Genomic DNA, 26,271 nt, shown 5'->3' with positions numbered 1-26,271 from the left:
CTAGGGATGTATCACTTTTTCTAAGGAGGCAGAAATGAGACATGGAATGCAGAGAAACTTTTTCAGGAATAATTCTCCAAACTTCCAAATACTTCACAATAGTAAAAACCTGGCTAAAGTAAGATAAAGCATGCAACTGTTTCAATCTTAATTGTCCTTTATAAAAATGAATGGAGAAGCTCTCCAAAGTTCTTCTCCTACCCCTTCTCCTCTTGTGCACCAACATTTTTTTTTGTAGTATTATAACTCATTTATTTTTTATATCACTTTTCAAAAACTTTTAGCCTGGAGGAGAATGAAACATGACAATGAGATGGCTAAATGAGTTGTCTTCTAAACACGAGCTGGAAGTTCAGTTCAGTTCTTGTTGTGGGGAGAGAGACTACAGACGGTGAGCCTTGAGATGAATCAATAGGAAAATACAAGAATCAAAAAGGAGAGTTTTACATCAGAGTACTCATTGAATCTGAAGGGGAAATAACCTCAAAGAATTACTGAGAAATCCTATCCATATAGACTAAAATACATAGAACTGGATAGCATAATTAAAAATGTAGATAACTCCCAGCCTCTACTAACTACACCCCAAATTGTTCACTCATTATAGATCCATTACGATTTGGTGTCAAATTATGTATCAGAAGCCACTATACTACACTCTCAACAAATAATTAATGAAAGTATCCTCTAACACTAAGGCTTTCAGATTGACCATCCTCATCATACCATGATGATGATCATCAATATTTGAAATGTTAGAGCTGATGGTAGTAGCCATCGTATGTTACTATTGTGACAAAAAACCTATAAGCTTTAAACAGAATTATCAGAGCCATGTTGCTACCATTGAACAAATGCTATTCCAAATACAAAACACAAAAATATTTTGCCATTATTTGTGCATGAATTCGTTGTAGAGGCAAGAAAAGATAACATATTGGTTCCATGCCCACCATCCCTGTGCTATTTATTTCTGAATCTGTACATATTCTCCAGTGGTGATCATCATGGTCTTCTCTCACCCAGTAACTCTGAGACTTGAATACTGAAGGAAGAGAGATAGGGAAGGCTGAAGGAATAGAGAGCAATAAGTCGACAGAGAAAGAGAAGAGGAAATGAGAATAGAAAGAGGAGAGGCACTCTAGAGCAATGGTCATCTGTCCAGAAATGGTGGGGAAAAGGAATTGAAATTAAAATAACTGTAAGAACTGGGAGTACACTGTCCCCTGATCTTAAGCACAGATAACTGCCCACAGTTTAGAAGAGCTTCAGAATAGGGAGGACCACAGTTGTTTCAGTCACCCTACAGTTTTCTCACCTGGGCTCTGTGAGGGTTTTTTTTTTTTTTCATGTTTTTTGTTTGTTTGGTTTTTTCCCCTCATGACTGGTGAACAGCTTTTCCCAGCACACAGAAGAGGACTGAGCAGATTGTTTTTGCGATTTCAGGAAAAGAGTTTAGTCTGTGGTCTGAAAACAGGAAGCCAGGTTCTAAATGGAGTGCTGTTGTTGATATGGTACCAAGAGCCCTGGTTCCAGACCAGACATCAGCTTCCTTATTTGAAAATGAAGAGGCTGGACTTGTTGGGACGCCTAACTTTAAAACTTCATGATTCTTATATTGAGCTTTGTGCTAAAGTCAAACATCAGTGTATTTGAGTTTCTACAATAATATAAACAATGATAGTACTGACATAAATCGCAGGGCACTTTGAAAAGCACACAGTATAAAGTCTTGACCTTTGGGTGAAAGATTACGTGAGGACCCCTTTGAATTTTCGTGTATAAGCATATCTTAGAGCGTACCGTAAGCATATCTGCAATCAAGTCATCAATATAAAAATGAGGACACCTGAAGGCCTTAAGTACCACAGATCAAATGTAAAAAGTTTGGGGGTGAAAAAGAACTTAACCTAATGCTTCAATGTACAAGTTTGTTAGTTTTCTTTGGTTTAAACACATGAGCAGTCTTATAATCCCCCAAAAAAGCATGTTTTATTCTGAAAATTTGTGTTTAGTAATATCTTATGAAATTATGGATTTTCTAAACATGCCATAGATTTCTAAACCTCTACTAAGGCCCTCTAGCAAAGAAGCAGCTGAGAACTAGGCTAAATTCTAGTTTATATCAACGTTGCAATTACAGTGTTTAATTCTTGCCATATTCCATCACCCTAGTTTCTTTGTTGTATTTTTCACTCTAATATGCTCTAGATGTATATTCTATAAACAGTACTAGATGAATTACCAGTTTGTGTAATTCAATTTGCATAATTAAATAAAATGCATTGGTAATGTCATTTTTACAATGTTTATAGATTTACACACTTATTAAATGATAGTATTATAATTAACAGTAAATTTCTGAGAACTGCATCTTAAAAATCAAATCAAGGCAAGGAGATATGAAATAGAAAAATAAAGAATCCCATATGGGTTCCAAAATCAACTTTTTAATGTAGAGAAAATTATTAAAATTTATTAATAAACTTTTAATCGAATGTAGTCTTTTCAAGCATTATTCAAAGTCACAGTCTGGACTATTAACTTTCATATAATATGTATATATGTATGTTACAGTATGCTATAATATATATTTATGAACTATTATTCAATCCACATTGGCCAACTATCTGTGAACAGGCAGAAGAGTCCTGTGTAAGTGCAGAGAAAAATCTCTTGGTAAACTGATAGGACCACCCTAAAGAAAATCATTTTCAGTTAACTCCCTTCCTGTGGTTTTGCCCATTCTTAACAGAATTGCAGCTGCCATTGAATCACAGGGAAACTGTTTTAAAAAAATCTTTTGTCTTACTACAATTATTTGTGAATATTTTTACAAACTATGAATTGGATTCACTGACCTAACTAAATACGTAACTTTGACAGGACCAGAATTTCACATTAAAAATACAGAACTACCTACATGCACACAAATCCCTGTTGACTACGTTTCAGTGTTAACCTATGAAATAAATGTGAAAAGAAGAATGCTTCCTTTTAGAGAAATTTAGGTCCAGTGTCTGCTCATAAGATTAAATATTTGAAGTAAGGTTTGAGAAAGGAATTGATCACATTTTCGAAGATCACTGATATTCTCCCACTAAAATGCAATTTTCTATTTGGTTCTCAGTACTAAGGATTGTGGCTCCACAGTATGAAAAATGGAAGGAAAGTACATCCCATAATAAGAAACTTGAACTTTTAAAAAAATTTTATCTTTTTTTAAATTGAACTTTTTAATATGAGTTTAAATCTTAGAGACAAAAATAAGGCACATTTGAGGACACTACTGAGAACAAATATTGGTAATAATTATTTAATATTTCTAGCAGATTGAAAAATGTGGGGGGTTTTGTGGAAATTAATTATGGTCAAGACTGTAAAGTTACATGTTAATTTTTTTGTTATTAGGTATTTAACTATTCAGAAATAATCACTGATTTCCCTAAAATAGTAGCAAACTATAATAGATTAAGGCCTATAAAATCTTTAAAGAATAAATGGAAAATTCTGGATCACCATAAATGACATCAACAGGAAAGTATGCCTAGCAATATTATTTTCAATAGATGATCTAATGCCACAAAGACAACCTTCTAATCCATCAGGGCAAGGATATGTACCCTGAATAAGTTATATCATTTATCAGGCATCCAGATTAAACATACTCTTAAGACCCTGCACAGAGTTTGCAATAAAGAGCAGGGGACAGCTGAACTTGGATTCTGTGTGCTCAGTTGACAGCATTTTTCACCCTGAAAGTTTAAGTAGTGAAAGTGTTCATACATTAGATTTCCTAACTCACAGATAATCCGGGACTCCAGCTCCAATTACATCATAAACTTTACTACTGGAAGGAAAGAGAAGGAAACCTTGGAGAATTTAGTTTATGTCTTTTATTGTTTGTTTGTTTATGAAAAATATGTTGACTTAACATGTCTCTTAGTATGCTTGTAAATATTTAACTGGTTCTTTGTGGGAGGAAATGCCTTGGTTTGTAGAGTTTGCCAATTTTTGCGTTATAAATACTCCTGCCATGGCCAATTTCAAGCTACTATTAAGGAAGCACTGAATGCAGAGCTGGGAATAGATGTGTAGTAATACAAAATTATATAGTACTATCCTACAGCAACCTATAATGAAAAAGAATATGAAAAGGAATATATGTATGACTGAAACATTATGCTGTTTACCAGAACATTATGTATTACCAGAAATTGACACATTATAAGCTGACTATACTTCAATAAAAATAAAATACTTTTAAAAATATATTGTATTTTCACTACACAGATACAATAGATATAAGAAAACATCAAGAACATAGATAATAGCCAAAGGAATATAACACTTAGTGATATTTTTGGAGTATTTATTGCTTTGTTTTTAATAAAACTTATCTAGTTATTGCATTTACATAATTTAATTTTAATAATGGTCATGTTCACAGAATTTAACTACTGGCTCACAGACTTCCTGAAAATTTATCAATCAACTCTTGTGAGCCAGTACAAGACTGCTCCAGACACCACTAGATTTCTCATGCAGGGCTTCTGGCCCCAGAGACCCACAATACCTTTAGATGATCACTCAAAGCCAATTTAGTTAGTTACTTAGAGAGTAAGAGGGAGAAAATTTAGGCTTAAAGGAAGGGGAAGTATGAAGACTAAGAAAAGAGGTTGAGAGTTGGTCAGTTATTTTCTTTGCCTTCTCCTCTTTCATTTTGTCTCTTATTTCTTCTCTCTTGTGGTATAAATTTACTAGCAATAATGGATTGTACCAGCTGATTATTGAGGGAAGGTAAGTTCTTCATGGCTCCTGTTGCGCATTTATTCCTTGAAGCAGCCTAAGTGATTACAGTGATTTGCTAAAAAGGACTGAATGTTTCTTATGACCCCAATGAGTCTGTGGCCAGAGGCATATCCATTTTTTATACTTCTGATCTCTTTCTCCTTTCCCCTTTCAAACCCCCGCTACTGGGCTTCTGGGCTATCTTTCCTTACCCTTCCTTGTGACTCCAATCTTAATAGACTTTTTGGACCTACATCAGTGAGATGAAGATCTGAAGAGAATAATCATATCAGTTAGCATGCTTTTAGTTGAAAATAGCAGAAAATCAGAAACCAACTAGCTTAAAGAACAAAGGGAATTCACTGGCTCACATAACTGAAAAATTCAGAGGTGATTCAGTAAGGCTTCATCTGCCATCTCAAGTATGTCATTAAGGACAGGGTTTCTTTCTCTGCCAATGCTCTGATTTCCTTGAGGTAAGTGTCATCCCACGTCTGGCTGTATCATTCTACCAAGTACATGCCAACAGTTTCCTGGGCAATATAAATCTGTTCTTACATGCAGCAGGAAGAGAAAGCATCTTCGGCACAACATACACAAAGAAAAGTCCTAATATTCACTCTTATTGGCCTAGGTCAGGTCACACACCTGTTCCTGTATCAATCACAAAGGTAATTAATTCCTGTCAAATACACCTTAGAGGACTACTGTAAATCAAGGGGCCAAAGGGATGGAACTCACTTAAGCCATGTGGTTATTTCCGAAACGTTGGTGGAATCAACTAATATTGGTGGCCATTAGGAAGAGGAAAACGAGACTAAAAACATTTTCTCAAATTTTTGTCTTGGGGCTCCCGAATTAAACTTATGCCATAGCTTGGAATTCAGAACTTAGAAAAATTAATGTAATAATATGCTATTCCCTTTTCTAGTTGACATAGTTCACTCCTGTCACACTTTCTATAATACTGAGAAATATATTCACAGGCACACTGAAAAACAACCCAGCTCCTCCTTCCATGTCCCAAGCACACAGTAGCAGAGATTCCAAACGCTTGCAAATAAACAAAAGTGAGTATTCCCTGTAGAACTCAGCAGAGCTGGCAAACAAATCCCAGGAAACTGTAAAATACCCTCATCTACTCTGCAATGTGCCTTCATTCCTCTTCCATAAGCTACTTCTTCCATCCCAGAGGACTGTAAAGCACAGAAATTTTTTTTTTTTCATCTTAGCGAGCAGACAAGACCACTCTGCATTTTGTAGGAAGGGCCATGATATTTTTTAAATCAAACATTTTAAAAATAATACTTTTTTTTAGAGCAGTTTAGCTCATGGAAAAATTGAGCAGAAAGCATAGAGTGTTCCTATATATCCCTTCTCCTCCCAATACAGTTTTCCCTATTATTAACATTTTGCATTAGTATGATATACTTATTATGATTGATGAACCAATATTGATATACTATTATTAACTAAAGTCTATAGCTTACATTTGGATTCACACTGTGTTGTACTATTCTGTGGGTTTTCATGAATGTACACTGTCATGTATCTGCCATTATAGTATCATACAGAGTAGTCTCATTGCCGGAAATTCCCCTGTGATCAACCTCTTCATCCCTACTCCCTCCCTACAAGCCCTTGGCAACCACTGATTATTTTAATGTCTTCCGAAGTTTTGTCTTTTCCAGAACGTCATATACTTGGAGTCATACAGTATGCAGCTATTACAGACTGGCTTCTTTCACTTAGCAATATACATTTAAGGACCATTCAGGTATTTTCATGGCTTGATAGCTCTTAATTAAATTTCTAATTTTGAGATAAATTTAGTTTACATGCAGCTGTAAGAAAGAATACAGAGCAATCCCATGTATCAGTTCCTCTAATAGTAACATCTTGCAAAACCATAGTACAATATCACACCCAGAATATTGACACTGATGCAGTCAAGAGACTCCTGCTAATCACTAATTGCCCCCCATTCCCATATATATTTTATTTTAAGGTGCTATAAAATGGAATCATACAGTATATAACATTTAGGGACTGGCTTTTTTCACTCAGTCTGATTCTCTGGAGATAGATCCAGGTGTTGTGTGTTGCAATAGTTTGTTTTTTATTGAGGGGTACCATGCTATGAATGGACCACAATATTTTTAACCATTTACTTACTCATTAAAGTACATCTGAGTTGTTTCTTTATTAATTATTATTAAGAATAAAACTGCTGTGAACATTTGTGTATAGGTTTTTCTGTGAATATAAGCTTTCGTTTCACAGGGATAAATGCCCAGTATTACTGGTAGTTCTACCTTCAGTTTTTAACAGAACCTACTAAATTATTTTCTAGAGTGGTTGTACCATTTTACATTTCCAGCTGCAGTGTAAAAAATTGCTGGGTGCTCCACATCCTCTCCAACATTAGGTGCTGTCCCTATTTTTCATTTTAGTCATTCTGATATGTGTATAGTGATATCCCATTGTGGTTTTAATTTGCATCTCCCAAATGATTAATGATGTTGAACATCTTTTCCTATGCTTATTTGCCAGCTGTATGTCTTCTTCAATAAGATGTCTCTTCATGTCTTTTGCCCATATTATAATTGGATAGTTTGCTTTTTTACTGGTGAGTTTTAATAGTTCTTTACACATTCTAGCCTGTTGTCAAATATTTAGTTTGCAAATATTGTTTCCTACTCTGTAGCTTGTCTTTTTATCCTTTTAATACAGTCTCTCTCGGAGCAAAAGTGTTTAATTTTGATGAAGTGCAATTTATCAACTTTTCTATTTATGGACTGTTTTCAGTGTCAAGTTTAACAACATTTTGTCCAGTCCTAGAACCCAAAGGTATGATCATACGATTTTTCTTCCTTAGCCTTTTAATATGGTGGAATACATTGATTTTTGAATATTGAACCAATCTTGTAATCCTGGAATAAACTCCACTTACTCATGGCATAGAATTCTTTTTATAATATACAATATAGTTGAATTCTATTTACTAGTATTTTGTTAAGGATTTTTGCTTCTAAAAGCATGAGGGATACTGTGCTGTAGGTTTCTTTTTTGTGTGTTGTCTTTGGTTTTGGTATCAAGGTAATATTACTTAATAAATGAATTGAGAAGTGCTCCTTGATCTTCTACTTTTAGGAAGAAATTATGTAGCATTGGTGTTGATTCTTCTTTAAATGTTTGGTAGAATTCTCCAACAAAACCATCTAGGTCTGAGATACCTTTTTTTGGAGATTTTTAAAATATAAATCCTTATAGGATTACTCAGATTATCTAATTCATGTTGGGTGAGATGTGGTACTTGGTGCTTTTCAAAGAGTTGGTCATTTTTTCTGTTTTCAAGTGTATGTGAATTTATATGTAGAGTTGTTCATAGTAGTCTCTTCTTATCCATTTGTTATCTGCAGTGTCTGTAGTGATATTCTCTGTTTTGTTTCTGGTATTGGTAATTTGCATTTTCTTTATTTTTTCTGTGTTAGTCTAGCTAGAGGTTTATGAATTTTATTGATCTTTTCAAAAGCCAATTCTGTGCTCAACTGATTTTCTCTATTGTTTTTCTGTTTTTAATTCTGCTCTTATCTTTATTTTCTCCCTTCTGCTTGCCTTGGGCTTGTTTTGGTCTTATTTTTCTAGGTTTTTGAGGTGAAAGCTTAGATTATAATTTGAGACTTTTATCTCTTTTTAAATATATGCATTTAGTGTTATAAACGGGGCATTATTTGTGCCTCATAAATGATATGCTCTATTTTTATTTTCACTCAGTTCAATGAATTTTTAATTTCCCTTAAGACTTCTGTGACCCATGGATTGTTCAGAAGTGTGTTTTTTAGTTTCCAAATGTTTGGAGATTCTCCTGGAAACTTTTTGTTACTGATTTCTAGTGTGATTTCATTGTGATTAGAGATCATACTCCATAATTTTGATTCTTTTAAATTTGTTGAGGCTTATTTTATGGTCAAGTATATAGTCTATCTTGGTATATACTCTATGTGCACTTGGAAAGAATGTATTCTGTTGTTCAGTAGAACACTTTATAAATATTGATTATAGCCTACTGGTTGATGGTGTTGTTGAGTTCTTTTATATCCTTGCTGATTATCTGTTGTTCTATCACTTGTTGAGAGGGAGATGTTAAAGTCTCCAACTATAATTATGGATTTATCTATTTCTCTTTTTAGTTCTACTAATTTTTGTTCCATTTACAGTTCTGTTTTTTGGTGCATACAACATTTACGATTTCTACATCTTCTTGATGAATTCACACTTTAATCATTATACAATGTCTACTGTCTCTGATAATTTTTTTGCTCTGAAGTTTACTTTAATATATTAATACATCCACTCCTGCTTTCCATTGATTAACATTTGTTTGATATATATATTTCCATCCTGTTACTTTCAACTTGCCTATATTGTTCAAGGTACTTATTTGAAGTGAGTTTCTTCTAGATAGCATATATTTCAGTCATGTTTTTAATCCAATCTGCTAGTCCCTATCCTTTAACTAGTATATTTAGAACATTTATATTTAATGTAATTATTGATGTAATAGAGTTTAAGTCTCTTTTTTTTTTCTTTTTGTTGTCTTTTGTTTTTATTTGTTGTCTTTTTCCTAGTTTCCTGTGGGATTACTTATGTATTTTTTAGAATTCCATTTTTATTTATCTATAGTTTTTTGAGTATTTCTGCAGTTTCTGTCATTGTTCTAAATATTACATTATATATGCTTAACTTATCAAAGTCTACTGATGTTATCATTTTATCAGTTCAAGTGAAGTATAGAAACCTTACTTAACTTCATGTCCCTTCATATCCTCCCTTGTTTATAATATAATTGTTTTAACTACTTTCTACATACATTTATAATTATATCAGAGAGTTTTTATAATGTTTTTCTTCTGCTGTCAAACATAATTGAGAAAACTCAAGGGAGAAAGAAAGCTTATTCTATCTACCTACATTTTTTTCTTATTGTTATCTTTCTTTGTTCTTGATGTTCTAAGGGTCCTTATTTTATTGTTTACCTTCCATTTAAAGAACTTCATTTAGTTATTTGCTATGGTCTGAATGTTTGTGTCCTCTCGGAATTCATATATTGAAATCCTAATGCCCATGACAGTATTAGGAGATGGAGCCTTTGGGAGGTAATTAGATCATGAGGGTGGGGTCCTCATGAATGATATGAATTCCCTTATAAAAGAAGCTCATATGTCCCTTCTAGAATGTGAGAACACAGTGAGAAGTCAGCAGTCTGCAATTCAGAAGAATGACTTCAACTGAACCAACTATGCTGGCACCCAGATCCCAGGCTTCCAGACTCCAGACATATGAGAAATATATTTGCTGTTTATAAGCAACCAGTCTTTGGTATTTTGTTATAACAACATGAACCATTCTTTTAGGGTAGATCTCCAGGCAACAAATCTTCTATCTTTCCTTCATCTGAAGATATCTCTACTTTCCCTTTATATCTAAAGAATATTTTCACTGGGTATCAGATTCTAGGTTGACATTTCTTTTCTTTCAGCATTTTTGTGCCACTTCCTTCTGGTCTTCATGGTTTCTGATGAGAAATCCACTGTCATTCTCATTTTTTTCTCCCTATAGGTAAGTTGTCATTTTTCTCTGGCTACTTTCAAGATTTTTCCTTTATATTTAGCTTTTAGAAGTTTATAATATCTCTTATTGTAGAGCTCTATAGCTTTACCTTTCATAGAATACTGTTAGCTTCTTGAATCCATAGGTTTATGTCTCTTGCCAAATTTGGGAAGTTCTAGGCCATCATTTCTTTGAGTACTTTTCCAGGCCCACACTCCTTCTCCTCTCCTTCTGGGGTTTCAAAGACAAAAATGCTATTTCTTTTGCTCTGGTCCCACTAATCCCTAAGGCTTTGTTTATTATTATTATTATTTTAGTCCATTTTTTCCTCTGTTGTTCTCATTGGGTAATGTCATTTTTCTTTCTCTCAGTTCATTGATTCTTTCCTTTCTCCCCTCCATTCTGCTATTGACTCCATCCACTGAACATTTTATTTGGGGTATTTTATTTTTCATTTCTAAAGTTTCCATTTGGTTCTTTACAAGTTTTATTCCTCTGCCATGACTTTCTATTTCCTTGCTAAAATTTTCTATTTTTTAAAAATTTGTTTCCAGAAACTTTGTAATTGCTCTTTGAAGCATTTTCATCATGGCTGCTTTAAAATCTTTGTCATATAATTTTAATATCTCACATTAGTATCTTTCTTTTTTCACTCAGTTTGAGATCTTCCTGATTCTTGGTATGACAAATGATTTATTTTTTATTTGAGCCTGCACATTTTCATATTAAGTTCCAAGACTCTTGCTCTTGTTGAAGCCCTCTGTTTTATGTATCCTAGTATGATGCTGCTTCAGCAGGAGGAGGAGAGTGCCACCTCTTCACTGCAAGGTGGAAGAAGATAGGAGTTCAGGTTCCCCACCTGATCCTCACTGAAACTTGAGGGGGCCCACTTAGTTACCGCTAGGAGTAGGTAGGAGTTCAGAATTCCTACCTGGTTTCCACCAGCATTGCAAGGATGGAGGGTTGTTACTGTATGACAGGGATGAAAGTTCAGCTTCCTCCTTGGCCTCTCTGATACCACCCTTGTGGGGGCATTGGGGCACCTCATTATAGCCTTGCAAGGGCAAAATTCTGGGCTTCCCACCTGCACTTTGTTGATATGGGTGAAGCCAAAGTTTTTGCTGTGATATTTGGCTGAAATAGAGTCACTATTGTCTAAAAGTTTTCTGTCTTTCTAGGCTGCTCTTTCCCTGGTCTCGGCTAGTGAAAACAATCTTATTGTAAGTTTTTGGCTGTATCCATTGATGTGTCTGGGTTGCTAGCATGTTCAGCTCCAAGTCTGGGATATATGGGGGTAAAAAATCCCAGAGAACTCACCACCATGTTGTTCTTGGGTCCTGAGGTCCCAAGCTGGTCTGTCTTCTTCTCTGCAACTTTCAGAGTGTTTTTGCTTATTTTCTACATAATTTCCAGGATTTTTAGTTTTACTTAGTAGAGATATAGGGAAAAGTAGATCTATTCTATCTTCCCAGAAGCAGAAGTTTTAATATTATCATTTTTATAATTAGTAGAGCTTCTCTCCATGTAACATCAAAATATAAAAACAAGTTGATTTCTTTTCCAAAGTAAAATGGGGAAAATATTTATAAATAATTTTATTGTTTTATCCCTAAACACCTCCAAAAGCCTAATTATTAGGGTTAACTTGTCACTTCATCAAAAAATGTTGTCCCAATCAACAGACTAATTATTTATTTTACAAATGGCCCAATTTTTCTTCCTGTGCATTTCACAGCAGTCCATAGTGGTAAAAGAACTCTGTGGGTTACACAGAAAAATATTTCTGATTAAAAGAGCAAGTGGAGGAGTTTTATTTCTTTTGGATTTTAGAAAAGTCCTTCAGTACTAGATATAGAAAATAATAGTTGTTTACTGAACATCTCCTATATTTAAGGCATGGGGGCACAAAACAACTAAAATGAAGAAAATGTAAACCATAAAATATGTAAAATGGAATCAAGTTATTGTGATTCAGTGCTTTGGAAATACAGAAAAGGCATGAATAATTATGAATATCAGAGATTTCAGAGAAGGGATTGATGAAATAGAACTTAATCTGGATTGAGAAAAATTTGTTCATTCAATACTTATCACCTACCTACTTTATGTTAGGCTCCTTGGTGCCTGATGCAGAATGAATAGTATTCTGACAGAGACAGAGAAATGGGCGACACGGGCTGAATGGCAGGCATTCTTGTAATAGAGACAGCTCAAACTGATACATAAAAATGTGGGGGAGTCAAACAGAGCTTTTGAAGAGAACTATGAACAGTGCTGTTTGAAAACTCACTATATAAGGAAAGACTAAACTAAGTGTTATTAGCTAACTTTGATTCACTCTATGTGCCAAATACAATACTAGGTGTTTGATATGAAACATCTTATTTAATCCTCATATTAACCCTATGCAGTATTATTATTATTTGCCCCACTTTAGAGATAAGGAATTTGAGGTTTAGAAAAAATAAGTAACATGTCTATAATCATATAGTTAGAAAGTAATAGAGCCAGTATTCAACCCAAGGCAGCCTTGGTAAAGAGCCTATATCTTAGTCACCATGCTAGCATATAGCAGGCAATAAATAATGGAACTTAACAGAGCATTTAAAAATGCTTACCTTGGGGTTTTTATGCACATGAATATTATTTTACAGATGTGGATGGCATGGATCTGGGCAAAAAAGTCAGCATCCCCAGAGACATCATGTTGGAAGAATTATCCCATCTCAGTAACCGTGGTGCCAGACTATTTAAGATGCGACAAAGAAGATCTGATAAATATACATTTGAAAATCTCCAGTATGAATCTAAAGCACAAATAAATGTAGGTATACCTTGATCATATGGTATCTAAATAAATGGGCAGCATTTCTAAATTTAAATGTATTACTAGGTTCCCAAATAAGTCTACACATTTTCTTTCTATTGATCCTGCTAGACTTTTTTTTTTCATGAAAGTAATAAATAGGTGGATAAACAAAAGAAATATTATGCATGATATGAGTATCTTTTTAGTTCAATAGAGACATTTTACTGAACAACTGGTCTGTTCTGCTAAGAGGAGGGAGAGGGAGTGAAGATTGGTGGTACTAAAAGTTTCCATGGCCTTATCACCACTAGTTAAATGTTTGGGATGGAAACACTTCCAAAGCACACAGTGCTCCATAAAGTAAGTATAAGCATTTTATTGGCTGAACATATTCTGGCACTGAAATGTGCCTGGGAACTACAGACACAGTTGATCTCCTCTCAAAGCATTAATTCCATATTTGTGTAGGGAAGTCTGGTACGTATTAACAACAAAACCAATGTGAAGAAAACTCTTTGGACAAAAGTTTTCCTCAACCAAAAGTTTAAAAACAAATTAATTAATTAAATTATAGTTTACATATTGCATTAATACCATGTTCTTTTAAACTATCATTTAGAGAGATTTTAGAGGAAGAAGTTCATAGTAGAAAAACAACCAGCTCTGGGAAAATGGCCTTAAAAATAAAATACCAGCCATAAAGAATCAAAAAGGAATAGTGCATTGGTTTTAAATTTGAAGAGATGGTGAAGACTACAACAAATATAAGTTTTATATCCTGAGGGTTACTTCCTATAGCTATGAAAAGTCTGTAAGTTTACGTATGAATTTAAACCTGAAATGTAGCCAGCTGCCATCATTAGAACATTGTTTTGAATGCACAGCTAAATACTTTACAGCAAACAGACTAGTATCACTGATCTTTTATCATATTACTGAAACATATTACAGAAGTAACATCCACACCCACAAACACTAAAATGTTATTCATTCCTGAAATTTCTATTTCCCTTGTTTTGATTCTGGTTAACAGTAAACGGTTGGAGGACATCTTAAATTAAACAGGTTTCTTTTTCACATTGCTGAGCACCCTTCAACATCCACAGATTGAATGTGGTTATAATTATGAATTCAGTTAGACATCAAGTTTTACTCAACTACAGTATTTACATTTATGAGGGATGATTTTCACTTGCAGTCATGGATAAATACAATGTTATGTTATCCTATAATTATGCTTAGTATCCTCTTATCAGAAAATGTCTACAGTTAATACACTATGAGCCTGAAATAATCCTTACTTCATCTGACAGAGTCTAACAATATAATCATATTCCATTAATAATAACAACAGAGAAGCAGCTTTAAGGAATAGCATAAAATAAGGTGGCTTAATGAAAATTCTTTGAAAAGTTACCTACAAGTTTAGGCATCTAAATAAATGAATAAATCCAGTTTTCATAACTTATATTTACATATATTAATTTAACGAAAGCAATGGCAAAATAAAGTAGACTGAAACTCAGCTCTCAGAATTCCAGAGTTCTTGGCACTGACACTTGTCGTGGTGTAATTAAAGGACACTCTGGCCTAGGAACCAGAAGACCAGTGTTCAGTCCTGGCTCTCCAACAAGCTGTGCAAATTGGAGGCAATTTAAAAGTTTTTTTGCCCTTCTGAACCTGTTTTCTCATTTATGAAATAAGAGGTTGACTCAAATGTTTTCCAGTTTCTCAAATGCGACTTATAACTTTAAAGATCTATGTTCTCTGATCTTAATTCTAAAAATGACGTGTAAAATAAAGTAGGAGGAAGACAGTGAGCTACATCATATGATGACACCATTTGTTTTATCAAGGCATTAAACTGTAACTTGGAGCAAGCATTGTTAATATGATAAGAATTTAAAAAATAATATTAGGTTCAGGTTTATTTCCATTCATTTATTTATACTTTTGGCAAATATTTATTAAATACCTACTATGTTCTAGAAAATATGCTGGGACTTCAAAGATAAATAGATACAGCCTTTGTCTAGTGATAGAGAGACAAAATAATATTGAAAGATAAAAACTATTTGCTTATAATCTAGTTCTTGAATCATATTTATATGATTTATATCAAATTAATTTATTGACCTCATTTTCTGAAATGAGCTTTTACTTTTACTGCTTCCCTTGAGCTATAGATACTGTCAAAATAATTATTTAGTGTATATTTATGCATTTCTTATTTTATTATAATGTTAGGACCTCATTAGATGAAAATATAAACCAACTCCCTGGTTATCAGTGCCATTTGTTTAAATATTAAGAATCATTTAAAAAAATAAGCACAGCTTTGAGCTTAATCTATTGCTGAGAAACAGGCAAATTCAGGCCACACAAACCTTGCTATGACTTAAAAAATATAGGAAATATGCTTGTTATACATGCCACTTTTGAAGCCCTAATTCATGAACTGATCAGCTTCATACATGAATAGGAAAAAAAAGAGGCAGAGTAATGAAGGAAATAAACATATGAGGGAAAACAAAATAGAAGATTGATTCATCATAATTAAACTCTCTTCTATAAATCATTACAAAAGGATACTAATCAAAACAATCCACATTTTATAGTTAAGACTACTTATGTTTTTAGTAACTAGGGACTTTTTGAAATCCTTAGAAATCTTAAATAATACTGGGAAAAGGGGAGGTATACTATAAAAAGTAGTTGTGAATTAAGACCAAACTAAATATACTGAGATTCTGAATATCTATTTTGTTAAAAAAAAAAAAAACAAAAAAACTTCTACTTTACATTTGGCACAAAATATAGAACACTTCTTTTCTAAACCCTTTTATTTCTATTGATATTGCAACAAAAATTATGAAATATATATAAACACATGCTTATAACTTACATGTTTGTAATCTATAAGATAGTGCTCTAGTTTTATTTTATTTATGGTCAATTTAACTGAAATAGAAAGAAATACATTTCACTTGTCTTTCCAACTTTTCCAGAAGGGAATTACACATGAGGGAACTCTATAATTTAAGGCTCATGTCATAACTAAAATAAGTCACTAACCAACTATTATAAGGCTCTGTTTGTATACTTAACAATGACAAAAGAGGTACTGGGTGTCTCCTGATAATTAATGACTAGTTGGAAAGAGTTGATTTTCCTGTTCATCATTAATCCCTGGGTAAAATACTATAAAGGAGGTCAATATTACAATTCTTAAATTAATGTAGGTAGAATGATTTGTAAGTTTAGGTGAAATTCATTTCATGGATACATTTCAGTAACTCAGAATAAGTAATTCTTTATGCATGATACAGTTAAACTTTCTATATTTATCTCAACTGTCTTTTATTTATAATTAATGTCAGCAAAAACATTTCTCTTTTCTAAGAGGTGGTGTAGGTTCAAAAGTGAAAAAAGATACTAATCTAGTCCATTAAATTGAACACTTAAAATAATAGCTAAACTCAAAACACTGAATACCAGACTGATGTATCTGAGTACAGCATTACTCATCTTTAGAAACTGTTTCTTATGTCTATTGAATAAACTGCAAACGCTTATGCCCAGTAATCAATACCTTGTACTTAACTAGTAAATGTTACCTCTCTCATGCCTTCCTGCATCTTTGAACAAGCTGGTTTACCACTGCTAACACAGATTGCCCTACTCATCTCCACAGCAACTTTACCAGGGTGCTGACTAGAGTAAGGTGAATAGGAAAGCCCCCTGGAGAGTGGCTGTGGGTAGCTGAAACCTGAAAATGGGATAAACTTTATTTTCTTCATAATTTTAGGTGAGGTCTTAATTTATGGTCTTTAATTATGGTAAGCATTTGGATTTTAGGACAAAATAGTCTTTTATCCTCACATTTCTATAAAGTTAAGTAAGTATTAAATTATAAAATTTTACTTCACCTAATCATCTTATAAATAAATAAAAAATGAAAAATGTTTTAAATATTTTCTGCTTATGTCACAGAATAAAAGTCAAAATTGGTCTTTATTTGCCGTGATCGTCAATAAATTTCTTTCTGAAGTTACAAGATGATTTGACTTTATATATTTCTTAAATAGATTGGCTTCTTTTTAAAATATATACATATTTCCCATATATAACCAAAATAATATCTTATTATAGAGATAAGCCCTAGCCATACTTCTGAGGCTATAACCTATTACAATGTCTCTTTTTCTCCAGTAAAATGCAAATTGACTGTTTTTAAAGTGCTAAACTGCCATAGAGTAAATCCTAAATTGTAATAGTAAAACAAATTGACCTAAAACATTAACGACAAATGCTCTTTTAAGCTTTTTATTTTCTAGAAATCCCAAATTCTTCTTTCTATAAGTCCATGTAGCTTAAAGTACAATTTTTTTCTTTTGGTTATACATGACTGCTATATGAATTTCAGATTAAATTTTGAAACAAAACATACTAAAGAATATAATTTAATTTCAACTATAAATAAAGTAGTAATGTAACAATGACTAAGCCAAATGTTTGGCGAGTATGCTGTATAATATTAAATTAACAAAGGCTTAAAAATGAAATAGATTTACTTTATGGGGATGTCGTTAACAGTAAATTAAATAATTGATACAAAGCCCTGGACACAGTGCCTGGCACACAATAAGGCTCAATTAATTATTGTTTAGTGGATTGTCATCATAAAAGAGATCTTAGATTGGTAACAGTAAAATTTCTCACTCAATAGCTCAACCAATTACCACATAAATTATTGAAACCTCATGAAGTAATGAAGTGGCATTGTATTTAAATTCTAAATTCTAAGTATATAAATGTAGCATTGTACAAATGATATCTCCTATTGGTGTATCTGATATTTTTTGAGTTTTCAGCTGAGTTTACTTTTGGTCAAATACAGTACAACATTGCTATGCAGAATGAGAAAATGGATGGAAGCAACTTGGAAAGTGGTTCACAGCAAGCCCCATTTACTCCTCCCAACACCCCGGATCCACGAAGTCCACCAAATCCTGAAAATATTGCACCAGGTAAGTAATCCTCTCACAGACAGAACAATAAGGTGCTGTGCACTTAAATATATGACTCAAGTTATTTAGATCCTTTAGCAAATGGTATATAAATAATACAGTTTTTCTTATTATGTATCTATTTTGTAGATATAGATACATTTTCAAGATAAATGTAAAGATTCAGCCCTAGAAAAGTCATGTAAAACATTTATAGTAGTCTTATGTTCTTTCAGATGGTCCATTGTAGTTATTGGCAATCACCTACTGTATTAAAATTAAGTTGTTTGTAATTATATTGTAATCCTATTTGTATAGAACTATACAATTTATCAAGTGATATATATGTCTTCTTTAATTTAATAATTATTATATACTTATGATAATACTCATTTTACAAATTAAGAACCTGACATTATGAATAGCTATAAGCCAATACTGACTGATCAAGAATTAAATCCAGGTCTGGTACCAAATTTACAGATGCCTCATGTGAAATGACCTTGTGGAGATTGCTTTTGTATTTTCTGCTTCCTTAGAGGACTTTAATCCTTAAGACAGTATATTTGTTTATTATCTTAAAAGAGAAGCAAATCCTTATCCAAGTCAGTTAATGTTATTTAGAAATATTGTTCGATTTTGAAATATTAAATCAGAAAAATTATCTGATCTATTTAGACAATACCTTTTCAAAATAACTCAAAGCAAACGATCTTTAAGTTTTTCCTCAAGTAATGTATAAAATAGATTTATAAAATTTTCAAAAACTTATATAGATATAGTGAAATTAGCAACACCTGTCATATTTTTGTAAGTTAAATAGTAAATTTAGTGAAAGTAATTCTAGAATTCTCAGATGACAATAGGGTTTTTGAAAACATAAAAGTAAAGCAACTGTATAATATGAAATCTTATTTAAAAAGTAAGTCGAATATTAGTCAATGATGAGCTTGGATTTATTAGGACGTTCTTACTGAACACAATGAGAAAAAAGTATCAATGGACATAATAAAATAACATTAATGGAAACCAAATGCACAATTAGAATGCATAGAATTCTGAAGTGAAGTTGTAATAAGTTTCTCAAATAGCTTTCCAACGGCTTTTCTACAGCAGAAAAGCAGGAAACATATTCTACACATACAACATTAAACACATGGTGGGGAGAAACAAGCTTTAGAATCAGACAGATGTTGGTTCAACCTACTGGATCCTTCCATCCCTGCCCATTTTACTACTGTGTTGGGAAATAAAATAAATCTCTTTGAGTCTCAGTTTCCTCAGTCTGTAAAATAAGAAAAATAAATCACACTGAACAGGGTCATAGTGAGAATAAAATATGATAATGCAAGTTTCACCTGTAACATATAATAAAGTATTCAGTTAAAATTAATTCTTTTCCTATCCACTTTTATATCCTTAACACATAATAGACTATATATATTCTTTTAGCGCCAACCACTGTACTGCAACCTCTTGCTTTCTAATGTTTGGAATGTTAGGGGTTTTTTTTAATAGGAAAGAGAAGACATATAGAAAAGTTTATGTTGATACAATCCAGTACTTTCATCACTAAGTTAAAATTTTTTTTATATAATCATTATTATAAACTAAGAAAATTGCAAAAGGAATAGGAAAATTCATCTCTATCCTCAAGGAATTCATACATAGGGAAACAGGATGAATGTCCACACCATATTTGTAGTCTCATTTCCTCTCTGCATACATAATTCAATATCATATTATGCATTTTATTTACTGTCAGTAATCTAATAATAAAATAGTTACTAAATAATAAAATAAAGAAAATAATAAAAATATATCTATCTGTGTGTATATATGTATATATAAAGAGAAATTTTAAAAGTATAAATTCATATAGTTATTTAAAGCTAAATATTAAATTATTGAATATTAGGACATACCTATGTAATACAGACTAAGAAAAGGGGAATTTGTAGGTTATCACATAGTTTGTCAAGAAGCAACAGTAATGGATCCTTCCTTCTTGGTTGATGAGTTGAAAAGTACAACAAATTCAGGAAGCAAACTATAACTTATTCTAATTCAACAAAAAATGTTATTGACTGATCTACTGTGTATCCACAAGACAACTTAAATTCTTTGAATGTAAAGTTTATATTAAAGACATACTTAAAAGTCAAGCAAAAATGTTGACATGTCGAATTACTGAATTGTAATAATTCTGAGAGGTTAAACATATGCACATTCTTTCCTGTAAATAACCCAGTATATCAAAATAGAAAAAGTTATTAGTTAATTATATTAAAAATTGGAAAACCCAGAATACTAGAAAAATGTGAAAAGATTAGACCAATTATGGTTCCTCCAGTCGACATATGATTATAAAACCCTTAAAATGGTCATGAACATGATGCAGAAACTTTAAAAAATATTTCAAACAAAACTGATTAGCAATAAAATACAAAGTTCCTTGTGCATTAGAATTATAGTTATGTGATCATTATGTTTATGGATGAAGAGAAACTGGGGAGAAAATATACAAAATTTATCTTTGGGTGGTGGGATTTCAAGAAAATTTTTAAAATGCAATATTTTTAAATTTCTAATTTTTATATGGCTGACCTCTGATCAATTTTATAAAAGGGACAGAAAATAAAATGTGATAGTTATGATAATGGAGTTATGTATGCTATACAAAGGAAAGACACAGGAAAAGGTTAATTCTGGTTTCCTAGGAAAGCCAGGAATGGATACATAGAAGAGATAACCTCAAGCTAAGACTTCAAATAGGAAGTTGAAGTCAACAAGAGTTAGAGAGAGCATTCCAGGTACAGTGAACAAATAGAAGAAGTAAGGAGCCATAAAGGGGCACAAGAAGCTTCAAGCAGATCCATGGCTCTGGAACATAAAATGTGAGAGGTGAATGTAGGAGATGAGACTGGGCAGTTGGGTAGGGCCGTTTGTGTCACGTTGAGTAGTTTTGATTTTTGTCCCGAGGAGCCATTTACAGCACCAGCCCAGAGTAAGGGAAGTGAGTCACCTGATCAAGTTTTCCAGTTAAAAAGGTCACTCAGGCAATGTGGAGGGTGCCTGGAAGAAGGGTTGAGAACTAAAGGATTTGTGTGAAGGCTATTGTGAAAGCCCAGACAAGAAGTGCGCAGGGCCTGAACCACGCAAGTAATAATGGTAATGAGGAAGAAGGAATTTGCTAGAGCAAGGGTTCCCAACGTTCTGTTTGTAAATCATGTGCATAACATTTGTAAGCCATACCTGAGACTTACTGTCTCTGGAGGGAAGAACCCATTACCAACATTTTAAGTAGGTGCCCAAGGTGATTCAGAAACACAAGGTTGAGAGCCCCTATTTTAAAAATCGTTAAGAAGTATAGTTGGTAATATTTAATGATTTTTTGTGGAAATGAAGGATTATTTAGGACAATGCTTCTGTTGTGGACATCTGAGAATAGTGATAGCATTTGCTAAGATGACCAGTATAGAAAAAGAAGCAGGATATATTAGAAAATGGCTGTATACAGACCTAGACAGGTTATAAAGGGTGCCCGGGGAACATTCATTTGGAAAAAAATAATAGGTGGTTGAATAGAAGGGCTTGAAGATCAAAACCAAAACCCTAGAATCATCAATATCTAGGTTACAATTAAAGCCATGAACATAAATGGAATTTTCTAGGCAGACTGTACAGTGTAAGAAAAGAGCTTTGAGGAATACCAACATTGAACATTGAAGTGGCAAGCAAGAAGCCATCTACCAGAGACTATGATTTGATTCTGAAGAGAATCAGAAGAAAATTATATTGCTGCAAACAAATAACAGCTTATTGGTGGAGTTATAAAGAGTCTTTAGAAAAGATAAACAAATTTTTAGTGTAAAAAAAGGATAGCCATAGTTTGACAGAAGAAAATAGAAAACATTTTAGAGAGGGAAAAGAGCATCAGGGAAACCTAAAAGTAGAAATGGTCACTTGGGAAAGGGTTTTGACATTTGTGCAAGAGAGAATTATATGAGGGCCATAACTAGGTGGTATGGTAATATAGCTGGAGAGTAAATAGCTGTGCCTTTGAAGCCTTGAAGAATGTGAAAACAGTTTCACATTTATGCCAGGGATTTGTGTGATTTTTAAATGACACTTACAGAAAACTTCTAGCTCATGTGAGAAGAATACATTGAGGTGAGACTGGAAGCAGAAAAGTTTGGTAAGAAATCCTCTGGAACAAAGTAAACAAGGGATGGACACATCAGGGAATAAGAAGATCAGGGCCCAACTAAGGCAGTGGAAACAAGTTACTTCATCATTTTGAAGACTGGACCTCTCAGCAATTTAAGATAAAGAACATTTTCTCTAAAGAATCAGCTCCCAAAGGAAGGAGATTTTGTCTTCACTGCTGTTTCCCCAGAGCCTAGACCACAGTAGGCAATATACATTTCTAAATTAATTCATTAATTGTGGTATCTAAAACCAGAATAAATTAATGTAAGTGGTATAGTTTTTAAAAATCAAGTAAACAGTTTCAGTGAACAAATATATACTAAGATAGTCAAGGAAGAAACTAATTGTATGATTTGGTAAAATTCTTTCAGAAATTTCATAAGTTTAAAGGGGTTTTTAAAATGTCTAACACTTTCAGACTACTCTTTTCTGAGAGATCATAAAAAGAATGCCTTCTTCATAAATTACCCCTGCATGAAAAATTAGACATAGTAAAATGTTAGGTGGAGTTTAGTAACTCTAAGGGAGCACTCTGTTTTTACTTATTCTTGCAATATTTTTCCAAAGGATATTCTGGACCACTGAAGGAAATTCCTCCTGAAAGATTCAACACCACAGCTGTCCCTAAGTATTATCAGTCGCCCTGGGAACAGGCCATTAGCAGTGATCCGGAGCTTTTAGAAGCTTTATACCCTAAGTTTTTCAAGCCTGAAGGAAAGGCAGAACTGCCTGATTATAGGAGCTTTAACAGGTAATTCAATTATCCTGAGTGACACTGTTGGCATGTAATACCAAGGTTTTTTATCATAGTACAGAGAACTGAATTCTCTGGTAGAAAATTTTTTTTCTTTTAAGAAAAGACTTTAAATAGTAATATATGGTATCTCCTTAGCATAGGCAAAGACTCATTTTTACAATACTAATGTCAAGCCTTGGTCCTTTTTAGTATAAAAATGAAGGCTATGATTCAGAAACTATCACCATTATAATATCAAGATTACCCCCACATTTTAAAATGTTATTTTGATAATAATTTCTAATCCAAAGATTGATATTAGTTATGTGTTCTTTCAAATGACAATGTTGTTCAAGAATCTCAGAAATTATTCGCATGTAGGACTATGAGAATTACTATCTAATTCCACGTTCCAATTTATATTGTGTAGGCTTTAAACCAGATTAAAGGTAATTTAGGGATTTACGGCCCAAGGCTCCACACATACACAAACCAAAACTTATGCTACTAAAAATACTGCCAAATAATATCTGCTATGATGATTATAGTTTACACAATAGACATTTATTTTTCACTGTTAACTATTTTTTATAATTTCCATGGGGATTTACATATATTTTTAATGGTTTCATAATTCATTCTTTGATCACTTAATTTTCATTTTAGAGTAAAATATCTCCAGTATCTTGTCCCACACCCACTCAATTTATAGGTTTCTTAGTGACCATTCATCTAAAAATTAATAAATTAAGGAGTAACTCTTTGATTTACAAAAGAATCCACAAAGTCCACATTTAAATAGTGATCTTCGGAGGTGGGTAGGGGAGGGTATAGCTCAGTGGTAAAGCTCATGCTTAGCGTGCATGATATCCTGGGTTCAATCCCCAGTACCCTCATTAAAAAAGTAAATAAATAAAAGAATAAACCTAAATTACCCCCTGCACCCCCTAAAAATTTTTACTTTAAAAAAATAGTGATCTTCTTTAGTACTTTTAAAGGTATTGTACTTATTAATTATCAACATTTTAGTTTTCACATACTACTGTAGTAATAGTATCAGTACTACATCTATTATTAACACACTAGTGATACATCTACTAGTATTTCATCTAATACTATTAACATTATTAGTAATACTAACTGTGTAAGTACTACATATATTGCATAAATGAGATATACCACAGAATTTAAAGAGGGGTTGGGGAGTGGCAAGGAAAGGATGGAAGCCCATTCTAATCAATGACATAATTAAAAAAAAATTAGAGTGTAGAAAATTATAAACAGTAAAACATTCGGGAAAATGAAAATAATGGAATACTTGCAGCTTGTTTTTGAGATTAGTGCTTTAGAGATGCCATATCTGTGTACCTTGCGCTTTCAGTACCCCACACTTGCTGAGCAGCTTGCTTCCAGTTCTACAGACACACTGGTGTATCTGGGTTGCTTATAAAGAGATGCCTATTGATTGTATAAAGACCAAGCGCTATAAAAACGAACACAATACTATATAGTTAGGAAATATAGCTCCCTGTGTTAAATCAAGACTTTTGTAAATGTAACATATAGTGTGTGTGCCTGTGTGTGTGTGTGTGTGTGTGTGTGTGTGAGAGAGAGAGAGAGAGAGAGAGAGAGAGAACTTAACCTTCTACTACTTCTCCTTTACTTGAGAAAAATTTATTTTAATATATTTATTTTTTTCTTCTTGTAAAAGCAAATGGGAACAACAGAGAGGGGGGAAATAAGTAGTTTCCTAATATTTCCAAAGTTTTTGCAAAGAGTAAAATAATATTGTTTGGTAGCCCCATATTATACATAATTACTAGATATTGTTAATAAAGCATATAAGGGTGATGCAGTCTAATAGCATTCATCAGTGACAGTGACTGGATGAGAATGGGCTCCCAAGGGTAATCATAATTTCAAAATAGCCCATAGTGTAATACAACTTTGCATTCACTCTTGTACTCATTTTGAGATATTTAAATACTATGCTATATTCAAATAACACTATATTAAACCAACGTAACATGTGAGGAAAAGTAAATTAGGGACAAGGAGGTTTCCAGCTCTGCTTCGAACTATACAATCATTTCACATAATTCTTTACCTTATAAAATATTAGTAATTATTGTGGGTGTATTATATGTCCAGCACTATTAGTTTTTACAAATGCAAATCAATCATTGATCAAAATAAACAAGAAAGCATATATTAACTGAATATTAGTGAAACAAGCTTATTAGTCACTACATAGATGACAAAGTATAAAACTCACTTTACATCAGATCTATGTTTGAAGAAATTATGTTATAGGAATTATAAAGATACACGGTTAAATTTCAGTAGCTATTCCAAAACTTTTAGTGGAATTTTTTGCTTCACAAACTGACTAAAACTTGAAACTATTTTCAGAGATCTTAAAAATCTTTAATAGTCTCTTGCTTTGAGAGTTTAACATCTCTGTTAATAGACTTTCTTCACTTTAAGTCCAAGGGTAATAAAAATTCAAACAAACAGGATATAGTCTCAATGGTGCCAAAAAAAAGAAAACTGCTTTTCAAACAGCAACCTTTCACTGAATAAGTGGTAGGAGGTAGAAGATGGGTGATGAAATGGAAGAGAATGTTTTCATTTATGGAGGAAAATAACCCACAAATTAGGAGGGAAAAACAAAACAGAACTGGATAAAAGGAAAAAACTAATGCATTCAGTGCCAAACCCAAACATTGGATTTCAGTGGCACAAGAACATTTCTTTTTTCATTTAATTCAGAAAAAAAATAAATGAATAAAGTTGATTTCTGGAATCAAAAATATAAGATTAATTGACCAAATTCAGCCTAAATCTAGAAATGTTCAACTCCAGCCTCTTGTATCCAATGGATAACTATATATTTTTAAACTCTTAAAAATAGATGTGCAGCCTGTGCAATTGCAGGGGGTCCCAGACTTAAAAAGGCCATGGTTGGTTTTAATGCTTTGCCTTAATGTTTGAAATTCTTAACAATTTTTAAATAAGGGGCCCCAAGTTTTCATTTTGCACTGCGCCCTACAAAATTATGTAGCTGGTCCTAATCCCAGGCTCTAAGCTTTACCCTAAAC

At 32.8% G+C, this 26,271-nt stretch overlaps 1 protein-coding gene and 1 long non-coding RNA gene across 2 annotated transcripts in view; one reads left to right on the top strand and one right to left on the bottom strand.

The window, feature by feature from the left end:
• LOC105093645 (uncharacterized) overlaps nucleotides 1-26,271 on the bottom strand; it is a 259,967-nt gene that overhangs the window by 214,419 nt on the left and 19,277 nt on the right. The window lies entirely within an intron of this gene.
• Nucleotides 1-26,271, top strand: part of MYOZ2 (myozenin 2) — a 31,783-nt gene that overhangs the window by 2,653 nt on the left and 2,859 nt on the right. Inside the window, exons 3-5 of the mRNA XM_010985524.3 lie at nucleotides 13,059-13,228; nucleotides 18,114-18,243; nucleotides 23,002-23,185. Of these exons, the coding sequence (XP_010983826.1) occupies nucleotides 13,059-13,228; nucleotides 18,114-18,243; nucleotides 23,002-23,185 (484 nt within the window). The remainder of the gene's footprint in view (nucleotides 1-13,058; nucleotides 13,229-18,113; nucleotides 18,244-23,001; nucleotides 23,186-26,271) is intronic.

This window comes from Camelus dromedarius, chromosome 1, assembly GCF_036321535.1.
Source record: "Camelus dromedarius isolate mCamDro1 chromosome 1, mCamDro1.pat, whole genome shotgun sequence".
Taxonomy (NCBI): domain Eukaryota; kingdom Metazoa; phylum Chordata; class Mammalia; order Artiodactyla; family Camelidae; genus Camelus; species Camelus dromedarius.
Note: the sequence above shows the minus strand (reverse complement) of the source record. Positions and strands in the feature narration are given on the sequence as shown.